The sequence below is a fragment of the Strigops habroptila genome, chromosome 3 (genome assembly GCF_004027225.2).
Source record: "Strigops habroptila isolate Jane chromosome 3, bStrHab1.2.pri, whole genome shotgun sequence".
Lineage (NCBI taxonomy): Eukaryota > Metazoa > Chordata > Aves > Psittaciformes > Psittacidae > Strigops > Strigops habroptila.
Genome location: NC_044279.2, coordinates 42,827,818 through 42,852,744, shown reverse-complemented (window position 1 = coordinate 42,852,744; position 24,927 = coordinate 42,827,818). Strand labels below are relative to the sequence as shown.

The 24,927-nt window shown below is 35.9% G+C and overlaps 1 protein-coding gene across 9 annotated transcripts in view; it reads left to right on the top strand.

Annotated features, from left to right (window-relative positions):
* The window catches only part of PPFIA2 (PTPRF interacting protein alpha 2), a 317,029-nt gene that overhangs the window by 179,753 nt on the left and 112,349 nt on the right, over positions 1 to 24,927 (top strand). For all 9 annotated transcript variants that reach the window (XM_030479349.1, XM_030479347.1, XM_030479355.1 and 6 more), the window contains 2 exons: positions 11,021 to 11,122; positions 21,413 to 21,577. In XM_030479349.1, the coding sequence (XP_030335209.1) occupies positions 11,021 to 11,122; positions 21,413 to 21,577 (267 nt within the window). The remainder of the gene's footprint in view (positions 1 to 11,020; positions 11,123 to 21,412; positions 21,578 to 24,927) is intronic.

Genomic DNA, 24,927 nt, shown 5'->3' with positions numbered 1-24,927 from the left:
CTCACATGATCTTTTTGGTTTTTTATAGATAGGCCAAATAGTGAAGGAAGGTTCTTTTATTTACTTTATTTGCTTTATTTACTTTATTTACTTCTATTTGTTTTCTGTTTTATTGAAGAGATACTTCCAGACAATTAGTTACAAATTTATCTACTTTTGCCCAGTTGCCCATCAAAGAAAGCATTAGTCACATTCAGAAATCTGACTGAATAAGCTGTTTGAGCAAGTTAATCACTATTAGCAATTCATTAATTAATTACTCAGTTATGAGTTTATCAGGGCAAGCACAGAATTTTATATAGGGCTGCCATCATGGGTACTTTGATGATGCTTAAATCTAACAGTCTTAATTAATCTCATTTGAGAGCACCGGCACCCAGAGTCCTATTGTGGCATCATGATCTCATCCACTGCTGCTGGGCTGGGAAAGGTATCAAAGTCATCCTGGCTAAAGATGGAGGAAGGTGTGCCTGGGTGAGACCTGCCCAAAAGCTCATGGGCTCTAACTGTGGCTTTAGGCTCAGCTACAGTAAAAATTTTCCTCTCAAGTTAATATGCTTTTCAATTTTGAGTTGGCTTGAAAGAACGGACGGCTTTGCTCTAGGGACTGACTTTTTAGAAGCTAAATACTTCAAAGATTTTCCATTGTTATGATAGAATTTGATTCCTTTGCATCCACAGGCTTCAGGAAGGGGGGTACCAGGACAAAAAGAATACAGCTGTAACGTTTTAAAGTGCCCTGAACTGCTATGAGACCCTAAGCTTCAGCATATGTCTGGTTTGGGAAGATTTATGAGGCTACAGTACTAATACATTTCATCCAGCTGGCAATTAGGATCATGTTCTGAAACAAGTGTTCTGCTTCCATTGTATTTCAAGGTGTTTGCCTTTCTTCGTGTATTTACTTGTCATTTTCATAATGGTCTTGTTGCTGGAAATATACTGTAAATCATAAACCCACGGAAAAATGTGTATTTAACATGCACTTTTTTACACATGTTAGCTAGTTTGGTTTGGATTTTTTATTTTTAACTTCTGAATATTGGGGCACATCTTGGAGAAATACAAATCATAAATCAAACATCATACAGAAAAACGCAAAAAGTTTGTGAAGCATTTGTCTGCAGTGAATCTGACAGGTTCATATCTGTGGGCAGGTAAGAATGAGTCTGTATGCATTCTATCTCACAGGGGAGGTATAATATAAACATAGTTTATCTATGTTACAAGTGCACCAGGATTTCTGAGAATCAGTATTACTAAAATCATGTTTTCTATTTCTCTTGATGTTAGCTATTGTGAAGGCTGAGCGCTAGAGAAGAGCTAAGTTATAGTCTGAATCTAGTAAGATTTAAAAATATCTGGTGAGAATATTTAATAGTCTCTATGGGTATGTTTGTGAGTGTGCATGTATTTCACTAAAACACTACCTTAGAAAAGTAATTTTTATTTCCTCTCCCCTTCAATGACTCTTTCAGATCTTGTGGTGATACCTGTAATCCTAAATGGAGCTTTTCTGAATAGAAGAGCTCAAAGCTGTCATGTATACTTGGTCCTGAACATTATCATCTGTGTTTATTTAGTTATCTGGAAACACAAGGTGGTAAAGGGGACAGATGTATCATTGAATTGGTAGTAATGTAGTAGGGTAATGAACTTAAAACTGAAACGGTTGCTCTACAGCACCTCAAAGGCAACTGGGCTTGTTTGAAGTGTAACTTTCACTTAGAGCACTAGATCAGAAAATCTGATGTAGTTTTCAAAGTGACGGTCACACTTCAAACAAGCCCAACTGCTTCTGAAGTGCTTGTGTGAAGATTAAGTAGCAAACCTTTCTGTGACACACACTTGCAGTAATTATTTTAAACATAACTTAAAAAAACCCAAACCAAACAAACAAAAAAACCCAACAATCCCTGTGTTTGCCCATTTCTGTTTTGTCATTTTTATGGAGAAACATGGATAGTACCATAAGTATGCTATTTCAAATTTTGAAAGGGGAAAAAATATACTTTTACTGTGGAAGGAATAATGTGTTCTGAACAGCAGACTTGTTGACCTATTATTAATAACTGAATGAGTGATCATGGATAAAATTTACTGAGATACAATGCTGAGGAAGAAAAGACGGAGACAAGTGCCAGAACAGTGTGTGTTCCCCAAAATGAGGGAGAAAGAAAGATCACGCTGTATTTGTCAAGTTTGCCTGGAAGAAAACAAGAAGATGCTGTGCAGAGAACGAAGTCGAAGCTATAGAGGTAAAGAGTTTGAAAAGTGAGTCAGGCGTGCTTAAAATCAACCAGACTTGTAAACTGGAATTGGCACCAAAGTAAGCTGTGGATTCCTTACCAACATTATAAGACAAGGCCTATTCTGTTTACTGGTAAGCGTGTGTTGCTTCATACAGTGACCCTTCATATATCCTTTCTGTCAGGATTTATTTTAGGTTATTTCTTAGGGCCATGTACTGACCTCAATCTGCCATATAACGAGAGTTGTATATATGCATGTATGTGCTGAAGCCATTGTACAATCTGTAAAGTGCTTCAGCAATTTGCATGTTGTCCAGGGCAACTCACTGTCCTTGTTTCAGCTGTAACAGTTATTTTTTCTTCCTAGTAGCTGGTGCAGTGCTGTGTTTTGTCTTTAGTCAGAGAACAATGATGATAACACACCAATATTTCAGTTGTTGCTAAGTAATGCTTACTCCGATCAAGGACTTTTCAGCCTCATGCTCTGCCAGTGAGGAGGGGAGCAAGAAGCCGGGAGGAAGCAGAGACAGGACACCTGACCCAAACTAGCCAAGGGATATTCCATAGCACAGTACATCATGCCCAGTATATAAACTGGGGGGAGTTACCCAGAAGGGACTGGTCACTGCTCAGGTCAGGCTGGGCATCGGTCAGCAGGTGGTGGGCAATTGTATTGTGCATCACTTGTGTTTTCTGAGCTTTCATTTCTTCTCTCATTGTTTCTTCTTCTTCTTATTATTATTTATTTCTACTATCACTATATTTTACTTTATTTTAGTTATTAAACTGTTCTTATCTCAACCCATGGGGTTTACATTCTTTTGATTCTCCTCCCCATCTGGCCCAGTGGTTGGGAAGGGGAGGGGTAAGTGAACAGCTGCATGGTGCTGAGTTACCGGCTGGGTCTAAACCACTACCCTCCCTTTATAACGCTGTGTTTATTTTAATCTTAAAAAAAAAAAAAAAAAAAGAAGAAAAAAGTAGGATAAATATAAGATAAAACTCTCTGCTGGCAGTGGGAGGTTGTAGTCTTGTAATTCAATACAGCAGTTTAGTCTTTGCTTATGCTACTACTCTGTGACAATTTCACACATTTAATATTTAAATATCTGGGAAAATATACTTCTGACAAATTAGAATAAAATCAATCCACTTTTCCATAAAATTAATTTATAAATTAGTCATAGTCTGACATTTTAGACCATATTTTGCTCTTTGTCTCTACTGACAGATGATAAATTTCTAACTGTGGCGTAGTAAATTGTCATCAGTTTTGATGCATTACAATATTTAATCAATCAAGATATGCTCATATATATACTTTATGTTAAAGAATGTTACTTGAAAATAATAATATAGTCTGCAAAATAACTATATCTGCAAATTATTTATGATCTTTTAGAAGAAGTGAATACAAATATCTGTTAAAGGCATTGATTATTAAATGAAAAACAAAAAAAGTTGACGGTCCAATTTCCCTTATTGTATAGCTGATTCCCTTCCATACTTCAGTAGTATGATTTGAAGAAAAAATCACTATAGCCCTAACACTTCCACTTCTGAGAAGTGTGCTGCCATAGTGTCTTACATGACTAATACTTCTACAAAATAGAGTACAGTGCGTGTAGTAGAACATTCTGAAATATGACTAATCAAAACAAAACACATTTTAAGCCAGTATGCAGTTTCATCCTACACTATCTATAATATTATGATCTGTTTGAACCTCATCCACCTGAATTACGAATTCAGCTTTCTTGTATTTACAGATGTAAACAGACAGACTCTATAGTTTATTCAGCAGTTTTTTAATTAAAGAGAAATTGACTGTGAAAAAAACCCAGACATGTCAACTGGGTACTTTTTAGCTGGAGTCATGTAAAATTTAAGTTTTTACGTGACAATTTTGCAGGTTAATTTAGGAAATAATGTAACAGGTTTGTGTTTGGCTGTTTGGTACTGAGTAGAGAGTTATGCTTGGGCTTGTACTACTTTTTGGCAATGATTCTAAAACCATGTGAATTACATTCATATTATTATTGCCGTAGTTTCAAGTGAAAACTGGCAAATTTGTGCCCAGATCTTCATGTGTCTGATTTCTTCCTGAAGTAATCCTGTATTAGAAAATCATTCCCAAAAATGAAGCTATTGTAATACTCATGTTGCTGGGCAGATACACTTCGGCTTCAAAAATCTGTGGGAATTAATCTTTATATGGCAAGTGTGTACTATAGCAGGAAAATGAAGCAGATTATATCACAAGTCTTGATAGTGGCATGCTCTTCTCATTCGTTATCTTTAAATTTATCTAGAAGTACTATCACATGAACTAACATGTAAGCAGATAACATTTAAAGTTTGTGTTTGACTTTTGAAATATAATTTTGAATACTTTTTTGTGCTCTTGTTTTTCTAACAAATCATGAAACTAACATGGTACAGCTGGTGATTTTAGATGACATTTATATTAAAGTCAGGTTACATATGCTGCAAAGCTAAACCAAAATATGTATATCCACATTCGTTCAATATGTTCAATGGCCTTAATCAGATATATAACTTTTATCTAGTATAATCCTTAGTTCTCTATTATTCTTCTTAGGTCCTTTCTAGAGGCAGGCTTTTTTGAGGTTTGTGGTTTTTTTTAAGGTACTGAAAGAGAATTTGTGAGATTTTCTTTTTGCTCAGCAAAACCCAATTATATCTCTTTTAATTTGTGACCACGATCATAACGGTAAATAATTCATCCAGAATAGCAGGCCATCCACAGGGAGGCTATACTAATTTGAGATGATTTCTTCTGCCCAGAAAGGGATGACTGAATAATTAATACTCGCAAGACTTAATTCAAAATCTGATGTAGATTCAACTGAGAATTTAAAGAAGGAGTTCCTTCTTGGTGGAACTGTATAGCAGTTCTCCATTTGTCCAATTTTCACTGGATGCCACTGAATGTATTGGGATTATTGAATTCTTGTAGATATTAACATGGGCTCTGAGACTCTCAAAAGTTTTCTTCTTTCTTCCAAGGGGTATTGACTGTGTTGCTTATGTGTGAGTAAGGACATATTGCAAAATTTCAGTTGGTGCCCACCTTTCAGGGAAAAGAGGAAAGGAGAGAGGAGAGGAAGGAAAGAAAAGGAAAAATATAAAGTGTGGGGTCACAAGTCCACTGTATTATGCAGTTCTCTCTCTCTTACGTAACAGAAATCACCTCCTCTTCATTTTTCTCCGTGAATTAATGAACTCTCACATTGTGACATTTTCCACATTTCAGATGTCTTGCAGACAGATGAATGGCCCAAACCATCATTGGTAATTCCTGATAGTTTGAAGCGTGTTTTGTGGATATGTAAGAGCCACTAAGATCACACATGAAAAGCACCTTGTTCCCTGTCTGCAAAAGCATGGTATGAGTCAAGGAAAGTAACAGGGAGTTTAAATTAGAGATTCAGTAGTTCAGCATGATGTGGCTCACCCACATGATATTATTTATTATATAATTTATTGGCCAATTTTCTTGAAGGGGTAAAAAAACCCCTGCATGAAAATGGTGAAATCTATTTTGCTTGCATTTATTTGTGGAGAAGTATAGAAAACTCTCCTATCATCAGCATCATAGCGCAAACGTGTCTAATAATATTTTTAAAGAGGCTAATTCAGACTACTCTGCAATTCTGAAACTGTGACTTTTTTTTCTTTTTTATGTATGAAGAGACCAAAATTTTAGCACAAACCAGATCCAAACCAGATTTCCTGGTTTTATCTGGGTCCTGTTATAATACGTCAGGGTACATCTTATCCAACCTAAAACTTGTGTACAAATGAACTCTCATTTTGAGCAGAAATGTAACAATAAACATTTCAGAAGATATTGACATCAAACCCACATATTTAAATCGTGCAATCAATCAACCTAATCTAGAATCAAGGATTATTATTATGGTTCTTCTGTAGTAAGAAGATAAACAGTGAAATACATTCAGAATTCTGTAGTGTTTTGCCTTGTTAATAGGAGTCAACAAGATTGAAATCTGTGTGCTGCTAATGGCAAAATAGCTGAAATAAATCTTTGATCATTTAAAAAGTGTGGAGAATTTCCAACAATATTTCCAGTGAACGAATGATAAGAAAAGAAAGAAGGTACAGTATTTTTTACAAAATTTGATTGGATGAAAACATAATAAATGAGAGATTAAAACTCTGAGGGAATTGTGGTATATAGTAATTTTCCATGTTAAACAACTTACCTCTAAATTTATAGGAAAGCAAATCAGTTGACATAGCTTGTGTAGAATGTAAAATGAAAATTATAAAACCTTACCAGTCTTTCTCCATGCAGTGATTAATTTGCTCATATATTCCTGAAATGAACTGTGGTTCAAAAATGGAAAATCCAGAGGAGATTTTAAGCTGAGTCTCCCCAGTGTCTCTGAAACAGAATTTTATGTTTGGGGGGTTAGTTTTTTGGGGGGTTTGTTTTACAAATTTTCTCCTTTCAATAGTTTTGTGGGGTTTTTTTTCTTTTGCGGGGGGAATGATGAGAGACTGTATTTTTATTTCAACTTCCTCTGTACTGGACTGTATACACATGCTGAACAGTTGACCATTGCAGCTATGAGGTCTCATAATTTCTGAGGCACGCCCTCAGTTTGGAGACAGTTATATATGTTTTCTGCATATTTGGTCATAAAAAATAAATCTCGTAGGCCTTTCCTGGGAACAATAAGCGAAGAAAGCAGCATTTGTTAAGCCAGCCCCTAGAGGCAGAGATTTAATGGCAAGAGAGCTGTGGTATGCCTCCCCAGCACAGTCCTGCTGCCAGCACATCTGGCAGCGCTGTCAGCAGGCCTGTCCACATGGCCTCCCACTTTCCCAGGCACCCTCCAGCCTCTGCTCTGACTGTACCTCAGGTGCTTCACCAGGGAAAGTCTGTGACTTTTTGTTATTTCTAAAGCCTAACGGTCCTTTCAATGGCTACAAATTTCTCTTAAATTCGTTTTCAAGGCTTCTGCCCTCTCGTTAAAGATAAACATGGAATAAATGATGAGCTGTCATTTTGAGTCAGCTGTTTTTCAGTCAGACTGCTTTATAGCCCAAGTATTAAGACAAAAAGAAACAGCAGATAAGATAGGCTCTGAGATTATGTTTATTCAGGTGACAAAAAAAAAAAAATTGCTGTTACTTGGGTTGTTTTATCATGAAAAAAAAATTGTTAGTGTCCTGGTGTCCAGTATAGTATAAAAACAGTGCAGTCAGCTGAATAATTTTCATATAGTTTTAATTCACTTCAGTTCTTAATTAGCTTTATAGCCACACAACTTCTACATAAGCTTTAAGAGCGCAGTTGTGGCTGTCAAATTATATTAGTTATGCAACAGATACTACCTTCAGGGTTCCCAAAGTAAGACTGACCATGCAAGATTTCTGCTGCAAACAATAATTCCAGATGACAGTATTCCCTTGATCCCTGGGAATGGGAGGGAATTGCACAGGCAGAGGTCATTATCATCACGTGTTATTTACTACATAACTGGGTAAAACAAAAATATGCTTTGCTTTGCTTCTAACCTGTGGAAGAAATACATTCCCTGAAGCCCTGTCATATCTCAGGGATACCTTGGATGAAAAAGGTACATTTAAAATGAGTTTTACTTGTAGGTTTGGAGACACGAGTTGAAAAACTTGTTGTTGTGAGGTTTTATCCTAGTTATTGATTCATCAAAACAGATATGACGGAAATAATCATTTGTAAACCTCTGGGGCAAACTCAATTTTACTTTGAGACTTTCCCTGAAAAGGCTTATGATAAAGGAAAAAAAAGTCCTCTTTCTATCATCATTCAATTCAGAGAAGTCAAAGCTCTTTACAACCAAGCAGTCTCTGGTAGTTCAGAAGAGAGATATGAAGAGGTGGTTGCTTGTTGTAAATGCTGGAACTGCAGACACATCAATAGCACAGGGGAATTTCAGAGAGCAGCAGCAGCTGAATAATTAAAAGGCTTGAAGGGGCTGTGCCAGTGACTCAAATAAAAAGTTCTAAAATACTGGACTCAGGTAGCACAGCTAAAGTGGGCACTAATAGTTATTATGAATATAAGCTGAAGATATTTCAGGGCTGTGAGGATACTGTGTTAGGTATGCGACTCTCTGTGAGCAGAATTTTGAGTAATGATTTGGATTTAAGCAAGGGGAAACGCTGATGACCAAACAAAATTTCCCTAATAAGCTCCATGCTACTCAGCAAAGTAGTAGGAACTCCATTCCTTATTGAAGATTGTGTTGACCAAAGCATTAGGGACTGTCCTGCTGGTAGCAGGCTTGCCTTGGCACGGCAAAGAATATACAGTTTGATAAACTAATATATTTCTCTGTTTCCAAGGAAAGCAACCTAAGAATGTTATCAGATTGGTTTGTCTTACTGTACTTAAGAAATGGAACTGTGACTCACCAGATGATACTTGTTACCCTTTTCACCATTTATCACCTATCTGGATGCCCAAGCATATTCCAAAATGTCTATTTCAATTCCAACTGAAACAATACAAAGAAATAAGACAAAGTAAATAGCAACAATGCACTACATAGATTACACAGAAAGTTTATTCTGTGAGATTCTGAAAGTACCTGAAAAGATAGGCATTTATCCATGTGTATAAACTGTATATAAATTAGTAACAAGAGTTCCACCCTGTAGCCCTATAAAATTCCTCTTATAGGAATATGAAGGAAAAAAAAAAGTGTGTGTGCATTTTAGTGCTTCAAAATTCCAATTCAATCTGAATTAAGATAATTGGCTTTCTATTAAATACAATATTTTCATTTAGTATGTAACTTTAGTTATAACCTTAACAACAGAAGTTTTTTGAGCAAAGTTCTCAACAGAATAACACTGCTGGACTGGCAGTTTCTGAATCCTAGACTAAGACCTACAGGCAGAAGTTCTAATGATACTTTTGGGAAGTGAGAGAAGAGATTTAAAATTTAAGTCTCATTTTCAAGCTAAGTTAAGGGCTTTAACATCAAAGTATGCTGTGTATCCTCACAAGTTCTTCATCACTAGGATGTAAAATAAAAATACTGATGGAAACATTGTTACATGGTGCATATGATCAATACCTGATCTCTAAAACAAAAACCACTGAAGATATCAGAACAATGCTTTCCTTACATGCGATTTACATAGATGTTTACTTTGAATCTAGTTCCATCTGTTGAAAAAAGAAACAAAACAAACCCTTAGTTACACATTGTCAGTGTATTACTTGAAACCTATCTGAATACTTTAAAATATATTATTAATAATACCATATACCATAATCTATTTAGAAACTTGATTAAAAAAGAATGAGCCTAGGAATACCTACCAAGCATCTGTTGAACAGCACTTTAGTTCAGATAAAAGCTGCTGTCAGCAACTCAAGGGGAAGCAGCAAACCCAGCCCTTTTGAGCTCATTGCTAGCTTTTGTCTTAAATAAGTAGATTTAGTCTCAGCTTCATCCTACTGGCTGAGAAGATAAACCACCTGGACATGTTTTTTTCTTAAACTGCTTTCTTTGGGGAGGAGGGAAGGAATTAGGAATGACTGCAATTTAGCCCTGGCGGCTTGTAGGTGCACTGACTATTTTGCTCCAACTAAAATTAATATTTAAAAATATGCATAAATCTTGTTAAGCAGCAATACCGTTCATCAGGACATCTTTTTTTTCTGACAAATGACCACAAGTTTTAAAGGTTTTTCATCCATTGTTTTCATGAGAAATGTAGGATCTTTTTGCTGGAAAGAATAAAATCAACCACTGCAGTTTAGTGTATGTCATGCCTGTCAAAAACTAACACATATAGAGTGAAACCTTTTCATTATTGAAAGGAATGACAACTATGTGACTGCACTTTCTACAGACAAATATCTACGTAATCTTGAAGAGTAACAGCAGTAGCAAAATCAAGAGACTTTACTAGGAATTTTGATAACTAAAAAATATGTTTTTCAGAAAACCTGTTAGTTGCATGTATAAAATTTAACGTCAGGAGCAAGTTACAGTACAGTTTCATTTTATGTTGATATTTTGTAGGAAACTGACTCCTTACTAGCGAACGTGAATATTGATCTGCCTCAGCCTTTCATTATAATGCCCAAATACATTTTAATAGTTAAATTCAAATATCAAATAAGAAAAACAGGTTTGATATTTGCTTTTGTGGTTTGTTTGGTTTGGGGTTTTTTGTTTTGTTTTGTTTTGGGTGGTGTTTTTGTGGGGTTTTTTGGTGGGGTTTTTTCCCCCCACAAAAAAATATTAATTATGTTAATCTGGTATTAGGTAGATTTTCATCAGTGAATACCTTAACTTTTTTCTCCCATGCCATATTACAACAGCTGCCTTACAGAGAGGCAAGTACACTCATGAAGCGGATATGTTGAGTTGAATCTCGGTATGTGTAAAATGTAGTGTCTGTGTTGCTATGAAATAGGCCAGTTCTGTTCCTCTTCTGGTGTGATTCTGATAGCTGCTGTATAGGGGATGTTGCCACCACGTTGAACCTTCTTTAGTTTCTAAACTTAAATCAGTGTTTTCCATAGGCACTTTTTAATAGATATGCCCAGACTTTAAATGGTTTTGGTAGATACTGATGTTTACATACGCTGTTTTAGTTTGTGTTGATGATTTCTAAGTATCATTTAAATCCTCACACTCTAGAATGCATACGGATTTGATTATTCTAACTCTTACGTCTTCAGTAACTTTATGTGTAATTTTATTCCACAGGAATTTGCTGCACTGACAAAAGAATTAAATGCATGCAGGGAACAGCTGCTTGAAAAAGAGGAGGAGATTTCAGAACTGAAAGCTGAAAGAAACAATACAAGAGTAAGTATACAGCAGACCTTTTCTGGAAATCATGTATGTGTAAAGGAGGAGGAATATACTTAAATGCAAATTTAGATCTTCATTTGTAAAAATAAAGAGACAAAATTCCAGCCTTTTACATAAGACTTGCAAGATTCTAAGTAACAGGACAGATCTACGTTGCTGCAGTCCTAGAGGAAATGAGAGTACGTGTTAGCAAGATATATTACAAAAAATAGCAGATTTTATATATAACATAAGTACATTCCGTTTAAATGTTTTCTAAAGCAAGGGATCATGCAGCTTTCCAAGCCCCAGGGCCTGCCTAAGTAACCTTCACATACCCTCATGTCTTACTAAGGCTAAAGGCAAGGTTGCAACAGACCCAGATTTCTTTTGTGCCTTGAATTTGATCTGAATAAGGATGAGATAAAGGCTGCATATCATAGTCAGACTGCTTAGTCTAGATGCAGCCATGTGACCCTTGCAGTAAATGTCACTTACTATGCAGCTGAGTGAGGACAAGATTTCAGCCTTAAATTTACCACGTTCTACTTCAATCAGAAGATGTTATTCTGTCTGGGGACAAGAATATGTGATAGCACCTTCTAAAAATTCTCATCTGGTGTACAGAATGGTTTTCATAATAAAATAATTTGCACATGCAAGTATCTGGGCAAAGGCAGAATTGATCAAGAAATGGAAGACGCGAGCAGAGAAGGCTTTACGGGATGTGGAAATGTTTGAGAAAAGAGATGAAGTAGTCCCAGATGAGACAGGAGTCAGGCTGGTAATGAACGTATGGAATAGACCTCAGAGAGGTTCAACACCAAGGATGTTTTCTCACATTCATATTTCATTCTTCTGTGACCTGGGTAACTCTTCCTTTTTTCCTCCTTTCATTAAACTAATAGCACTTTGGCTGGCCAGATAACATCTTTCCTTGGTCAGCTAATTTGCATTCTGAAGGAACTGTAACAACCTACATGACAAAAGAACTGAGAGAGGGTTTTTCTCCCGTCTTCTGTGTAACTATATCACCAGGGTGCCATAGACTTCAGAAATCTAAGGAAGGACAGATGATACCAGTGCCTGCAGAAAGGCAAAGCTGCCCCTTCTACTTCCATGCTGGCTTGGAGGTGCAGGAGATGATCACATTTAGCACAAAAGTCTTAGAGGTGATGGATTTGGGAAATGTGATGGGAGTCATAGGTAAGACCTACATTTTCTCACATGACTCTCATACATTCTAAACAGTCTGAAATGACTCCCACAAAAATAGAATTAATTAATGAAGAAGCATGTAGGAATTGCACTGCATTTTTTAGGTTTAGCAAACCATCTCTACAAATCTGAAGACTTCTAACGCTGCTTAAACTTTAAGTAACTGCTACATATATCGGGTATTTTAGTATTTAAAGTAAAAATAGGAAATTCCATTGAGAAAATTGTTTACATGGAATAAAGAATACTTTGTGTTAATTTCCAGAATCATTTTTTGAATGCAGAAATATAGTTAAAATATACATTCAGTTGTACCTATTTAGCCAACTATATATACCCATTCCTGCACAGAACGTATATCCATTTCCCTTTCTTTACAGAAAAAATACCATATAAACTAAATTTGCAATGTCATCTTCTCAGTTGTCCTAAGTTCTTCCTAAGTATGTGCACAAAACTTCCTAGCAGAATGCATTATGCATTTCACTTCAAAGCCCACAGAACACCAACTTTGGTATGTTCAAACTGCAATGTACCAATACTTACTCTGGGTCTGGAATAAGCAGTGCAGACTAGCAAAAATTCCCACACAGCCTGGAGCCAAAGATACCCCCTTGCCAAACAACTGTGAGAGAAAAGGAAGATGAATCAACTGCAAGTCATCATCTAAGTCAGACTGAGCTCAGTCATAGGCACTTTCTTTGCAAACCAAGAAGCTTAAAGATCATCCACGCTTATGTTTCTTGTGTTATGTAAAAGAAAAAATTGGTAAGAGATTTTCCAGGAGAACTAATACCAATGAAGGAGAGTTATAGAGTGTGATAATCCTTGTGAGAAGTCCTTGCAGTTAAAATTAGTAAACTCTACCAGTGTGTTTTCAGAGTGAGGATGAAGCTAGGTATTGGAGATTAAAAGATTTAGGCTATGGAAAAGATATAGGAAATTCAGGAGGTGTTACAGTAAACAAGAGGGGAAGATGTAGTCCAAGTATTAATGGGGAAGGGGAGAGAGAAAACATGCATGACTTACCCTGACCTCTAGCTTTTTCATTAGTAAGTTATCACCCCATCATGTCATACATCCATTCTTGCCAGTCTAAACTGCCATATACATTAGTTGTCAGAGTTTGCTGTAATAGTCATGCTGTCTTCTTTAGGCCCCTGTACACATCTTTTATAGGGAAAGATCAGCATTTTAGATACAAAGCTGTTTTCGGAATACAGTCTTGATGATGGTGAATACAGTGCTAGTGATGAGAATTCCAGCAACTCTCATTCAGAAGGTATTGCCTAGAAAGAAGCATTTTTGCAAACGGAGATTTCTGCTGTTATTAATGCAAAACAGCATTAATATTTTGTACGAAAAAGTTGCTCCAAAATTCTTCTATAAGTAAGCAAAGATTCTAGTAAAGTAATAGGATATGGGAACCACTGATAACATATTTGTGATGAGCAAATTAGATGTATTTTCTAATATATAAACTTAGTCCAAATAATGTTTCTTTCTTCCATCCCACTAGTGTTCACACTTAACCCAGCTCTAGCTTGGCTATGCTAGCAAGCCTTACCTGTCCTCCCAGGACACACACATGAGTAGCTGCATGTAGTGGAACTACTCACTACAAACATTTTTCTTTCAAGTATCAGTTCCTACTACTTTTAAATAGAGAGGCTCAGTTCCAAATTCTCAGATTGCTGTTTCTGAATTTTTTAATCCAGTCTTTTATCTCCCTGGGTTAGCAGCATAAATATACTGTTTGAAGTACCTACTGCTTCAAACTGAAGATCAGCAAGAAGAAATAAAAGTGGCAACTCTGTCAGGTTCTGAGTACACACTAGCCTTCTAGCTCTCTTTTACATTTTCAGTTATGCCTAACTGGCAGTTCTTTCTTTACTCTAGACCCATACCTGTGTGTTTATTTCTTGGCAACAGCTTCATACACTTTTTGCCAATCTCCACAGAAACAAACCAACCTTCCCCTAGAAACCACACAACCACACATATCCTGATTTGCCACTCTATTACAAGCTGCCCTGGCAGACCCTGACAGTAACATGTATTTGAGAGAGACCAAGATAGAATTACATCAGCCTTGTTCTCAGACCAAAGCCAAAACACTGCACTGCACCAGCTGCTAGGAAGGAGAAAAATACAGCTGAAACAAAACCAGTATCCACCCCTTATTCCATACCATTTATGTCATGCTCAGGTCCCACATTTTTCAATATACCATCACTTTTGTCTCTTGATATATATACATCTGAACCCAGGACACTGGGTCCTGTACACTCCAGGTCTCAGTCAAAATACTAGGGCTTAAACTTTACCCCAATTTTTTTCAAGTTCCTACTCAATCATTCTTAAGCAAAGCTTCCTACTGACTTTTTGCTGTTGAATATGTATTTTTACTATCATAATTAACTTTTTCTGACTTAATACAGTAGAAATATTTTCATGTCAAGAACTTAGCTGGCAACTTCATCTGTCAGCATGTGAGGCAAAACAGAAATTGCAGGAGCATACGTATATATGTTGATTGGTGTGGTGCTGCTGACAGAAAGACAGACAAGTTCTCTCTGAAAAACTCTCTCATGAAACTTTGAAAATGTACGAAAGTATATTAATAGCAACTGTTACAGTTATTCCTTGGATATTCTCTAGCTAGAATGATCACCTATAGCATGTGGAAAGACAGCATCTTTTCTGAAGCTGGAACACAGGTCAATGTGATTTGTCATGTTATTTAAAGAAAATTATAAATACCACTAATTTGGTTCTACTAAGTTTAAATTTAAATTGAAAGTTATTTTTGCCTCAATCCATATCCTTTAAAAGTAGAAAGAGTTTGTAGGATTAACTTATTAAATCAGAATATGATTATGAGGAAATTTGAGGTTTGGCAGCTGAAACAAAAAATATTACAATACTGATACAGATAATTCTGATTGTGTTTTTTCACTGCAACAAAACCCAGACATATACATATACTTTTTGTCTGTAGCAAAAAATGTTACTTAAATTGGTCTGAAATATTTTAGCTCAAGCAGTTTTAGAAACAAGAAAAATTAAACCTATGTTCATGCATGAAACAGCAATAGAAAACAGTGTCATCGTCTTTCTTCTACTTAATACCTCGGGAGCTGAAGCATTTGCTAAAGTGAACAAGGCTGACTTATATTTAATTTTATTCATATTTTATTGTCTCAATTCCTTAGTGAACGGTTTATGAAACATCTTCAGTTAGGCACTGCAGTCTCATAATACCCATAGATCAGAACTTAACCTATATTTTATGATTAAATTTCCTTTTTATTGTCCAGAAAAACTGTAAGAATATCTTTTAAAGTGTGGCTTTAATGCCTTTATTTAGCTAATTTTCTTAGAGCTTACATCAGTTTGAAAAGTGCTGAAACTAAATTGGGCACTCTATTTTCTTTTTTAAACTTGATAAAATGAGTTCTTACAGTCTGAACGTACTGTACACATGAAAATAACTATAGCTGTTTCCTAAAGTTCTGTAAAGGCAAAAGCATTATTTCACTAATGTAAATGGCAGTAAATTTCATTAGATTTGCCTCAAAAGTATATCTGTCTTCTAGACTCACCTGTTTCTTCTTTCAAAATAAGAACGTCTGTCACAGAAAAGAGGGTGACAATAGATAGTAAATGTAATATATAGCAATGCCTGTATTTTCAAATACTGTATAATCCAAGAGTTATTATATTTGCATTATTCTCATAAAACCCCCTCTCTTAATTTCTATTGCTTTGTACCATTATCCTGATTATTACATTTTCTTTCATACTTTTGCTTCACATATGTTTGTTTCCATTAAGTTTTTAGGTTGACGACTTTTTTTTTTTTCTGTTTTGGATGTACAGAAAGACAGACATGGGACATATGCTGCAGTTAGGCTGTAACTTCAGGTTTTCAAAGAAAGATTTTCACCAGTAATTTACCAGTATAGTATTTGAGGTCACCCTAGCTGACCACAAGTGCAAAGTGGTTTCCATCACTGTGGAACAATGTAGAAGAAAATTACTGATTTTTGTGACTAGTTTTAGAGATACTCTTCAGCTCCATGTCTGCTTATTTTGCTTGTCTTCTTTGCTTGCACCAGAGATGGAGATCCAGTGAACAACGTGCATTCTAAATATAGATTGGAAGCAAATTTAATTTTTGCCTGTGCTGGTGAGAAATTTTAAGCTGGACCTTGAAAGAGAATTGTCTTCTTAGAAGGTTGCCCTATTCCTCTAAGGAATCCCTTAAGCTAAGTCTGTATCATTTTAGTAAATCCCTTATCTTTTGATTTTTTTTCCCTGTGTTCATTATTTATGCATCACCTTTTCTATCACCCACTCCTGATTCTTTAATTTCTCCATTTATATTGATTAAAATCCAGGTCCTGTAGTAATACAAACTCTACTTTGTATTACTCTAAACTCTACAAAACTCTAATTTCAAATTACTGAGTCATTATTCCTAAAAAAGAATGTTTTAACTTTTTTGATATTCCATATGTAAATCAGTGTCCATGTAGTAATGATGTTATAGTATAATATAGGTAGGTGACACAGGTAGATGTAGTTTATGTCATTACATTTAACTATGAATTTCCATTTCACAGAAATCAGTCACTTCCGTAAGTGCTTTGGAAGTTATTTGAGAAATAGAGGAAGCTGGGTGTAATCTAACAATTTTCTCTATTATTGTTGATTTAGTTCTACTTAACAGTTTAAAGATGCTTCATTCACTCACAAAACATGCATTAGAGCATTTTTCAATCTTCAAATGATTATTTTAAACATTCTTGATGCTCATTAAAAGTCCAAGTCTCCAGAAAACTTCATCTCATTTAGCTATAACAAAATTATCAGCATGGCATCTTGAGCGTCTTAAAATTTGCCCAGCCTAAGAGTTAAATTCACTTGTCAGATTATTTCATAATTCATTGTCAAGCTTATGCTTTCCAGTAAGAGAAGCATAACAATAACGCGTGGGTGATTCTGTCCCACCTGCTACAGTTCATCTTAATCTTCCTTTCTCTGCAAGCTGCCTGTCCCTCTGAGTGCTTGACAACTGTAGTAGTTTGACACAGTGTGAGGGAGCAGAAAATGCTCAGCAGTCCATGATCTTTATTAATGCCAGAGTTTAATTGCAACATACTAAAATACCTAAAGCTGTTTCTAACAATTGTTTTGCAGTTTAAATGAACTACGAATATTGTTAGAATGTTATTTCAATATGAAATTTTGTGGTGTTCTCACAAATATTTGGAACAGTAATTCTTGAGTTACTGGCGGGGGAAGTCCTCAACATGCCCTCATGCCCACAAGTTATTGTAATTTCCTTTAGTTGTTAAACTACATTGCTTGGACACGTTATCTTTAATGTCAATTTCCCCCATCACTGTAGCAATGGGACACTTCATAGTTCTCTCAGTGTAGTTAGGTTTGCTCTTCCCAGAGAAGTAGGGAAGATCTTTTTTTTTCGTATAATTGTAGTTGGGGCAAAAGTTGGGTAAAATAGCAGTAGCATTGCATTGTCCAAGGGCAACAAAGCTGGTGAAGGGTCTAGAGCACAAGTCTTATAAGGAGCAGCTGAGGGAACTGGAGTTGATTAGTCTTGAGAAGAGCAGGCTCAGGGGAGGCCTTATCACTCTCTGCAACTACTTGAAAGGAGGATGGACAGAGGTGGGTGTTGGTTTGTTCTCCCAAGTAACAAGTGACAGGACAAGAGGAAATGGCCTCAAGTTGCACCAGGGGAGGTTTAGATTGGATATTGGGAAAAGTTTCTTCACTGCAAGGGATGACAAGCCTTGAAACAGGCTGCCCAGGGAAGTAGTTGAGTTGCCATCCCTGGAGGTGTGTAAAAGATTGTGTAGATGTGGCACTTACGGACATGGTTTAGTGACGGACTTGGCAATGCTGCCTGGCAGTAATGAGGCACTGGGAGATCTGGTTAATAATACTTTTGCTTAGCTGGATTTGCTGTGAGCAGTGCTCACAGAATTTGCGGACAAATATTGTTGACTTCTGCTGAAAAGCAAAAAAAAAAAATAAATTTACAAGCCTGAAGCCTATGTCAGCATGCTTCCTTGAGCATCCTTAGGACTGACAGTAAAGGAAAATTCCAGTGTTCACAGAAATTCCAGAAAAATGAACCAAAAAATGAACCAAACTGAGTAAAATTCAAGTGAATAAGAACAGAAAGAAAAAGCATGAAGTGTTCACAAGTAGTGCAGTAAATCTTCATCAGTATTTTGACACTTAGGTGTGACATCAGCTCATCTGTCTTCATACAGTAAAATAGGCAACACAATATTTTGCACTTGATTTATTTGATGACTATGACATATATGCCAACATTGAAATATGGTTTTGTCATAAAATTCTAATTCTAAGCTAAAGGCAAAATTAGTGGATGGCTTTTATGGGTTTAGTTTTCTACATTGTGCACGTTTCTAATATGGCAGCAACTTAACCTGTTACCCGCTGTTCTACAAAGACTAGGGTGCTGCACTGTTCGTATAGTAAACTCCATGATCACCCCATTAGAAATTCTGAATTCCCACCACTCTGTTCTTTTTTTATACTGGGAAACCTTGTTTAACACTTTTCTGTCTCTTCATCATTCTCTTTGATCTCCATTCTTCCCTAACAAGGATCTTGTCTTCTGTCCATCCTGACTTCAAATTCCCTCTTGAGATTGTGTGTCTACATCCATTCAAAAACGGTTCTGGATGTGTATTATTTTTTTTCCCTATGTTGTTTATTTATCTCTATGCTATAGGATATGCATAATTCCTTCTGTCATGAAAGTTTTGTCCGTGTCAAGAATTCTGTGCCGCCATTGTTTTTCTTTTCCCCTAAACCAGATTTTCTCATTTTTGCTTCCAACTAAGACTTGCAAACAGGCTCTCAGAACTCTCCTTTACTGTATTTGTCTGGAGCATAAGTTGTTCCAAGTAGTAGAGCATCAAATATGATAAATTTACTTAGTGTTAGGCAAAAAATAGCCATCAAGATTTTGTTATTCTGGACTGTTTCAGCGGGTGCCAGCTTGACCTTCAGACAACCAAAAGCTTACAGAAGGAAAGGCCAAGCTAAAAGCTCAACTGTGGTTCAATATTTTCCGTTTTTCTCACAATTTCTTCAGAGATTTGTAGCATTTTGACCACATTTAAACTATTACTGAGGCAGCCATGATGCACTGAAAGTTTCCGCATAAAGGCATACAAGACAGACAACAGAACAGGATGAGCCAGGCTGTAACAGGAATCAGCCAGCAAGTGGAAATGACTGTAGAGAAATCTGAGTCCACAGCATAGATTAGAGCCAGAGTCTGGCTACCCCAGGGCAACGGAATGGGGCAGAGTCTGGGTGCAGAGAGAAAGGAATGTTGCAGCCACAGTCTCCTTGCAGAGATGGGGCAGTGGGTGGGCTGTAGCATTAGGAATCAGCTATTGACTTACTTTCCTCCACCTATCTCCTAGATAAACTTGGTGGCCTATAAAAATCATGACGATATATGAATTTAGACCAAAATTCAGAAATTCAGTTCTATGCATGATAGCAATTAAGTGTGTCTTTAAGTACTGGGTTACCATCTTACCAAAGCACCATACCAAGTTCCCAATGGCTCTGTGATACAGAGATCTCTTCAGATTTGCCTGTTACTTTGGACTGCCTCAAACAATTAAAAATCCACCTGTATCTGCTGTCAGCTCTACAGGGATTGGATGACAAAGCTCTGAATTTCTTGCTCATTTGCTTTTAATAAATGCAGGCCATCACTTGAATTCAGAAATGGTAGAAATACTCCTTTCCTGAACTGCATGGAGTCATTACATTCTTAATGAATGTATTTTGCATATGTGTTCACTATTTTTGTGAATAATACAATTACTAGGTGCAAATATGGACACAAGAACTGTGTTTGAAGCAAAGATAACATTAAACCCTAATAATTCCTGACTTAATAGCAATATATTACAACTATAATGTGATTACACTCTGGTTTTGCTCTTCTGTGCCTATCAATTCATGTAACAATAAAGTCATTATGTGACTGAATATAACTATGTATTACAGATAAATGTATAACTAATAATAGCTAGATTAAGAACACATTGAAGGAGAAATAATAAACAGCTATCCATATCACTTTCAAATTTCCACTTCAATGACTTAGATATAGTTATATCTTGTAATTACAATACATTTAACATGCATTGTGATTCATGAATTTAGTTACCCTGCTTTATCCTTACAGTTAATCAATTCTCTTTTATGTTCAGGCAGTAAGAACAGCAATGGTAGCCCTATGAAAGTATAGACAAATGAATTTTCTATATAATGTCAACTATTATTTTAATTTTTCATGTAACCTCAGAGTAATAATAAAAAAAAATTATAATGTGTTTTTACAATAATAGTAGGTTAACAATAGGCTATTTACAGGTTATTTTACAGATATTTATAATAGCCTGAAATTTCTTTTTATAGGCCTTTTTGTCTTCCATCATGTCTGTAATACAATAGAGACAATGAACATTTAAGTGCACATGCCAGTGAGAAACACCATTAGCTGTGGCATTTAGAATGAATGGCCTTAAAAATGTAATAAAATATACTGTTTACTTTTACATATTTTGTTAAGTAACTTCCAGTAGAAATTGAAAACATATTACACTTAGGGTGAATTAATTATAAACTTCTTTATTATTTTTGCATGATGCTTTAGACTGGCTTTAGTTGTTATTTGGTTGTTAATGCTCATCAATTACTATCAGAAATAATATTGTAAATATGTACTTAATTTAGTTAGATGGTAACCCTATGCTCAGTGATTTCTTGTTCTCGCTTTTCATAGCAGAGTTTTAAATTAAATTATGAGTAGATTTCCTGTTTTTCTATTTATTCCATCTGATTTAGAATAATGAAATGTTCCCAATAATTCCAGTAGTCTCTCCTACAATGAGGTTGCTAAGAAAATTGCCATTTGGTACCATGCGCTTTATAGTTAAAATTCCCATGGCATTTAGGTGCACAAAAATTAATATCCTGTTATATCAAATCCAATAGCTGTTACTGGAACATTTGGAGTGCCTTGTCTCAAGACACGAGAGGTCACTGAGGATGACAGTGGTGAAACGGCAAGCACAATCTCCCTCAGGAGTTTCCAGTGAAGTTGAGGTCCTCAAAGCTCTGAAATCTCTGTTTGAGCACCACAAGGCTTTGGATGAAAAGGTACAGTATGGAAAAAAAGCTTACTAAATACACTCTTTAACTTACTTAACTGTGCCTTATGATGCAGCAAAGCATCTGTATTGTTTATTTGCTTCTTGGAGTATGTCCTGTACTTACAACATTTACATGTGTCCAGAGAAATCCATAGGAATGTATGACCAATAGCTGTGATGCACTTCGGGTCACTTTACCTATCTTCTGTAGCTAATAGTACTGACTTTTCAAAACAAGCAAATCTCACCTCTGCCAGGCATGTTTCTCCTATTTAGCACTAAATAAAGATGACACCATGTAATTTATTGTCTGTACAATATGCTTTAAAGTTATTGCTGAGAAAATGTAGGTATCTCAAATTTTAAAAACACACAAACGGAATAAAAAGGCAGAATGAGGTCTTTCTAACTACATAAAGGAACCTGCCTCTTAAAAAGTTTTAAAAGGAAAACCTCTCAAATTTCAGACATGTTTTTAGCATTTACTACATAAGCACAGTGTTTCCTTTACAAGTAGGGTAACCTAAAATAAGTAGTAGATCCTTATTATTGCAGAATAAAAATAAAATCCACTGATGATAACTGCATCTAGTCATGCTAATTAGGAGGGTCTTTCCACTGGATTCCTCATGTGTCCTCTGCTGGAAAGACTTTTGTGTGAATGAAACTTTGTACAACTAGGAGGTATCACTTTGAGCATTGCTTACATGAATGCAGAAATCCAGTTGATGTCTAGAAACACGATGTTCAGAAGACGATGTATCTGAATTAGTGAAGAAGTGCCTCAAAACTACACATGCAGGGAGCACGTGAGAGACATTGCTCATGAGTAAAGATCTTAGTTCCTTGTGGGGTCTGTCTTGGCTGATTTGCTTGGGCTCGTTGCTGCAGCCGAGTTGCTTCTCTATTTGAGATGTTTGGGAAAGCAGGAGAGACATTTGTGTAGCACAGCACCCGAGACCATTGACTGCAGGGTTGAGCTGTGTTTGTGTAGAACCAGTTCAGCAGTCTCACAGTAAAAAAATTAACTTTTCCAAATTCAAAAATAAACTCAGAAAGTTGACCATATTTAAGTAATTTATAGTAATATTTATTTTTCTTTGGTAATAAAGGTGTGAAACACTGTGGCTTTTGAGTCATACTGGGTTAACTTATAAGGTTCAAAGTTAAATGAATTTAAGGAACTTAATGCCAAATCAAAACTTATTTTGTGTTTAGCCATAGCTTTAGTTATACATTCTATTCAGTTACATGTCATGAAAGTATATTTAAAGAAAATCTAGGAAAGGGAATATAATGACTTCTTGCTGCTGTAAGCAATTAATTGTAATAAGCTTTTAGATGTCATTAAGACTTACAAAACCCTGTATTATCAAAAATATCTTTTGAGGACTGATAGGGTTTATGGTCTGAGCTTTGATCTTTTACCCAATATTTTAAACACCAACAAAATTATAAAGCAGGGAGCTCTCCTGCTTCTATACTTTTTGACACTATGCTGGATAAATATGAGAAATAATAAGAACTAAACTTTAAATAGATTCTGATTATTCAGCAGTTATGTACTTACACTTTTTTTTTTTTGTGAATGTTGTAGTGTTTATGTACTATGCAGTTTGTTTTACATCTCATTTTGAAAATTATTTTACGGAATTAGATTGAAGCTAAATATAATATTTTGACATATATCCCTGGAAATTCTGGTGGTTTTTTTTAATGTAACAGGTTAAAATCAGTATTCAGTTAATTTAAAAATCTTGGAGTGACACAGGTAACACATCTTATGTATATAATGGGTCTCTGTCCCAGTGGTAATGATAATTATCAGTGTAGAAAACTCACCCATCTGCAGTTATATTAACAGGAGATTTGTTACATTATAAAGCAAGTTTTAAAATTGATTGGTCAAAATTCCTTTTTCCTATTTGCTAATCATCTATGCATTGAACCTTTTGAATTTTGATATAATAAATCATATTTTAGTTATAAAACATTCCAAGATCAATCAAGGCAACAGTTTAGTAAATGAGTTTAAAATAATTTGTTATAAACCTAGAACACATTATTTTCAGGTACAAATTATATATTTATGTTATAGTGTCTTTCTTTAGAAGAATTGGATCAAAATTTTATATATCATCCAGATACCTGATAACATAATGCTATCACATTATACCACACATTGTCAGCATTTTTGAGACTTCTATTTAAAAATAATGGAAGTAAAAGAGACTGCATATGTCCAAATATGCTAAAATACCTTTATGGTTTTTGACAGAAAATTACATAAATTAAATTTGTTTCAGACCCTTCAGAAATAAGATATTAATCCACCTATGAAAGAAAATTCATTGAAGTTACTCAGAGACTAGTAGAATAATGTAGGTTGGACCTCCCAGAGGACATCTGGCCCAACCTCCTGCTCAAAGCATGGGCAACTGTTTCAGGTTGCCTAAGGTCCTGTCTAATCAGCTTCTGGGTATCTCCAGGCACAAAACCTATTCTGGTGTTTTACTACCCTCACTGTAATTTTTTTTCTATAATATCTAGCTGGAGTTTCCATTGCTGAGTCTTGGACCTGTTCGCTCTTGTCCTGTCACTCTGCATCTCCAAGAAGAAGCAGGCTTTGTTTTCTCCATATCTTCAGATTAGCTAGTTGTAGATAGCAAAAAGTTCTATGAACCTTCCCTTCTTAAGTGTGATGAGACCCATCTCTCTCAACCTCTTCTCATATGCCATCTGCTCCAGTCCAACTTGGTGGGCCTTCACTGAAATCTGCCAGTGTCTTTCTTGTACCAAAGAGCCTCAGACCAGATGCAGTCTCAAAAGTCCAGAGGGGAATCATAATTTCCCTCAACCTGCTGACTGAGCTGTGTGGGCTTATTCACCCCTAGGTCTTTTCTGCAAAACTGCTCTCTCTTCCCCAAGCCTGATTTGTGGCCTGAAGTTATTCCATTCATAGTAACGGAATGCCACTTGGACTTTGTGTCACTGATCACAAATCTCTAAGCCTTGCAGTCCAGCCAATTTTCTATGCACTGTATAATCCACTTACCCAATTCAGATCTCACCCTTTTCTCTAGGGCCAAATGAAAGATCTTGCAGAAAGCCTTGGTAAAGATAAGATAAAAAACATTCACTGTTCTCCCCTCATCCATGGAGCCAGTCATCTCATCACATAAGGCAACAAGTTTGGCCAGATGTCATTTGACTTTGACAAAGTTATACTGGCTCTTCCCAATCACCATCTTCTCCTTTATGTGCCTGGAAGTGGCTTCTAGGAAGATTTGCTCCATACCCTTCCCAAAAGTGGCCAGCTTGTACCTCATCAGAAAATGCACACAAAACCCAAATAAT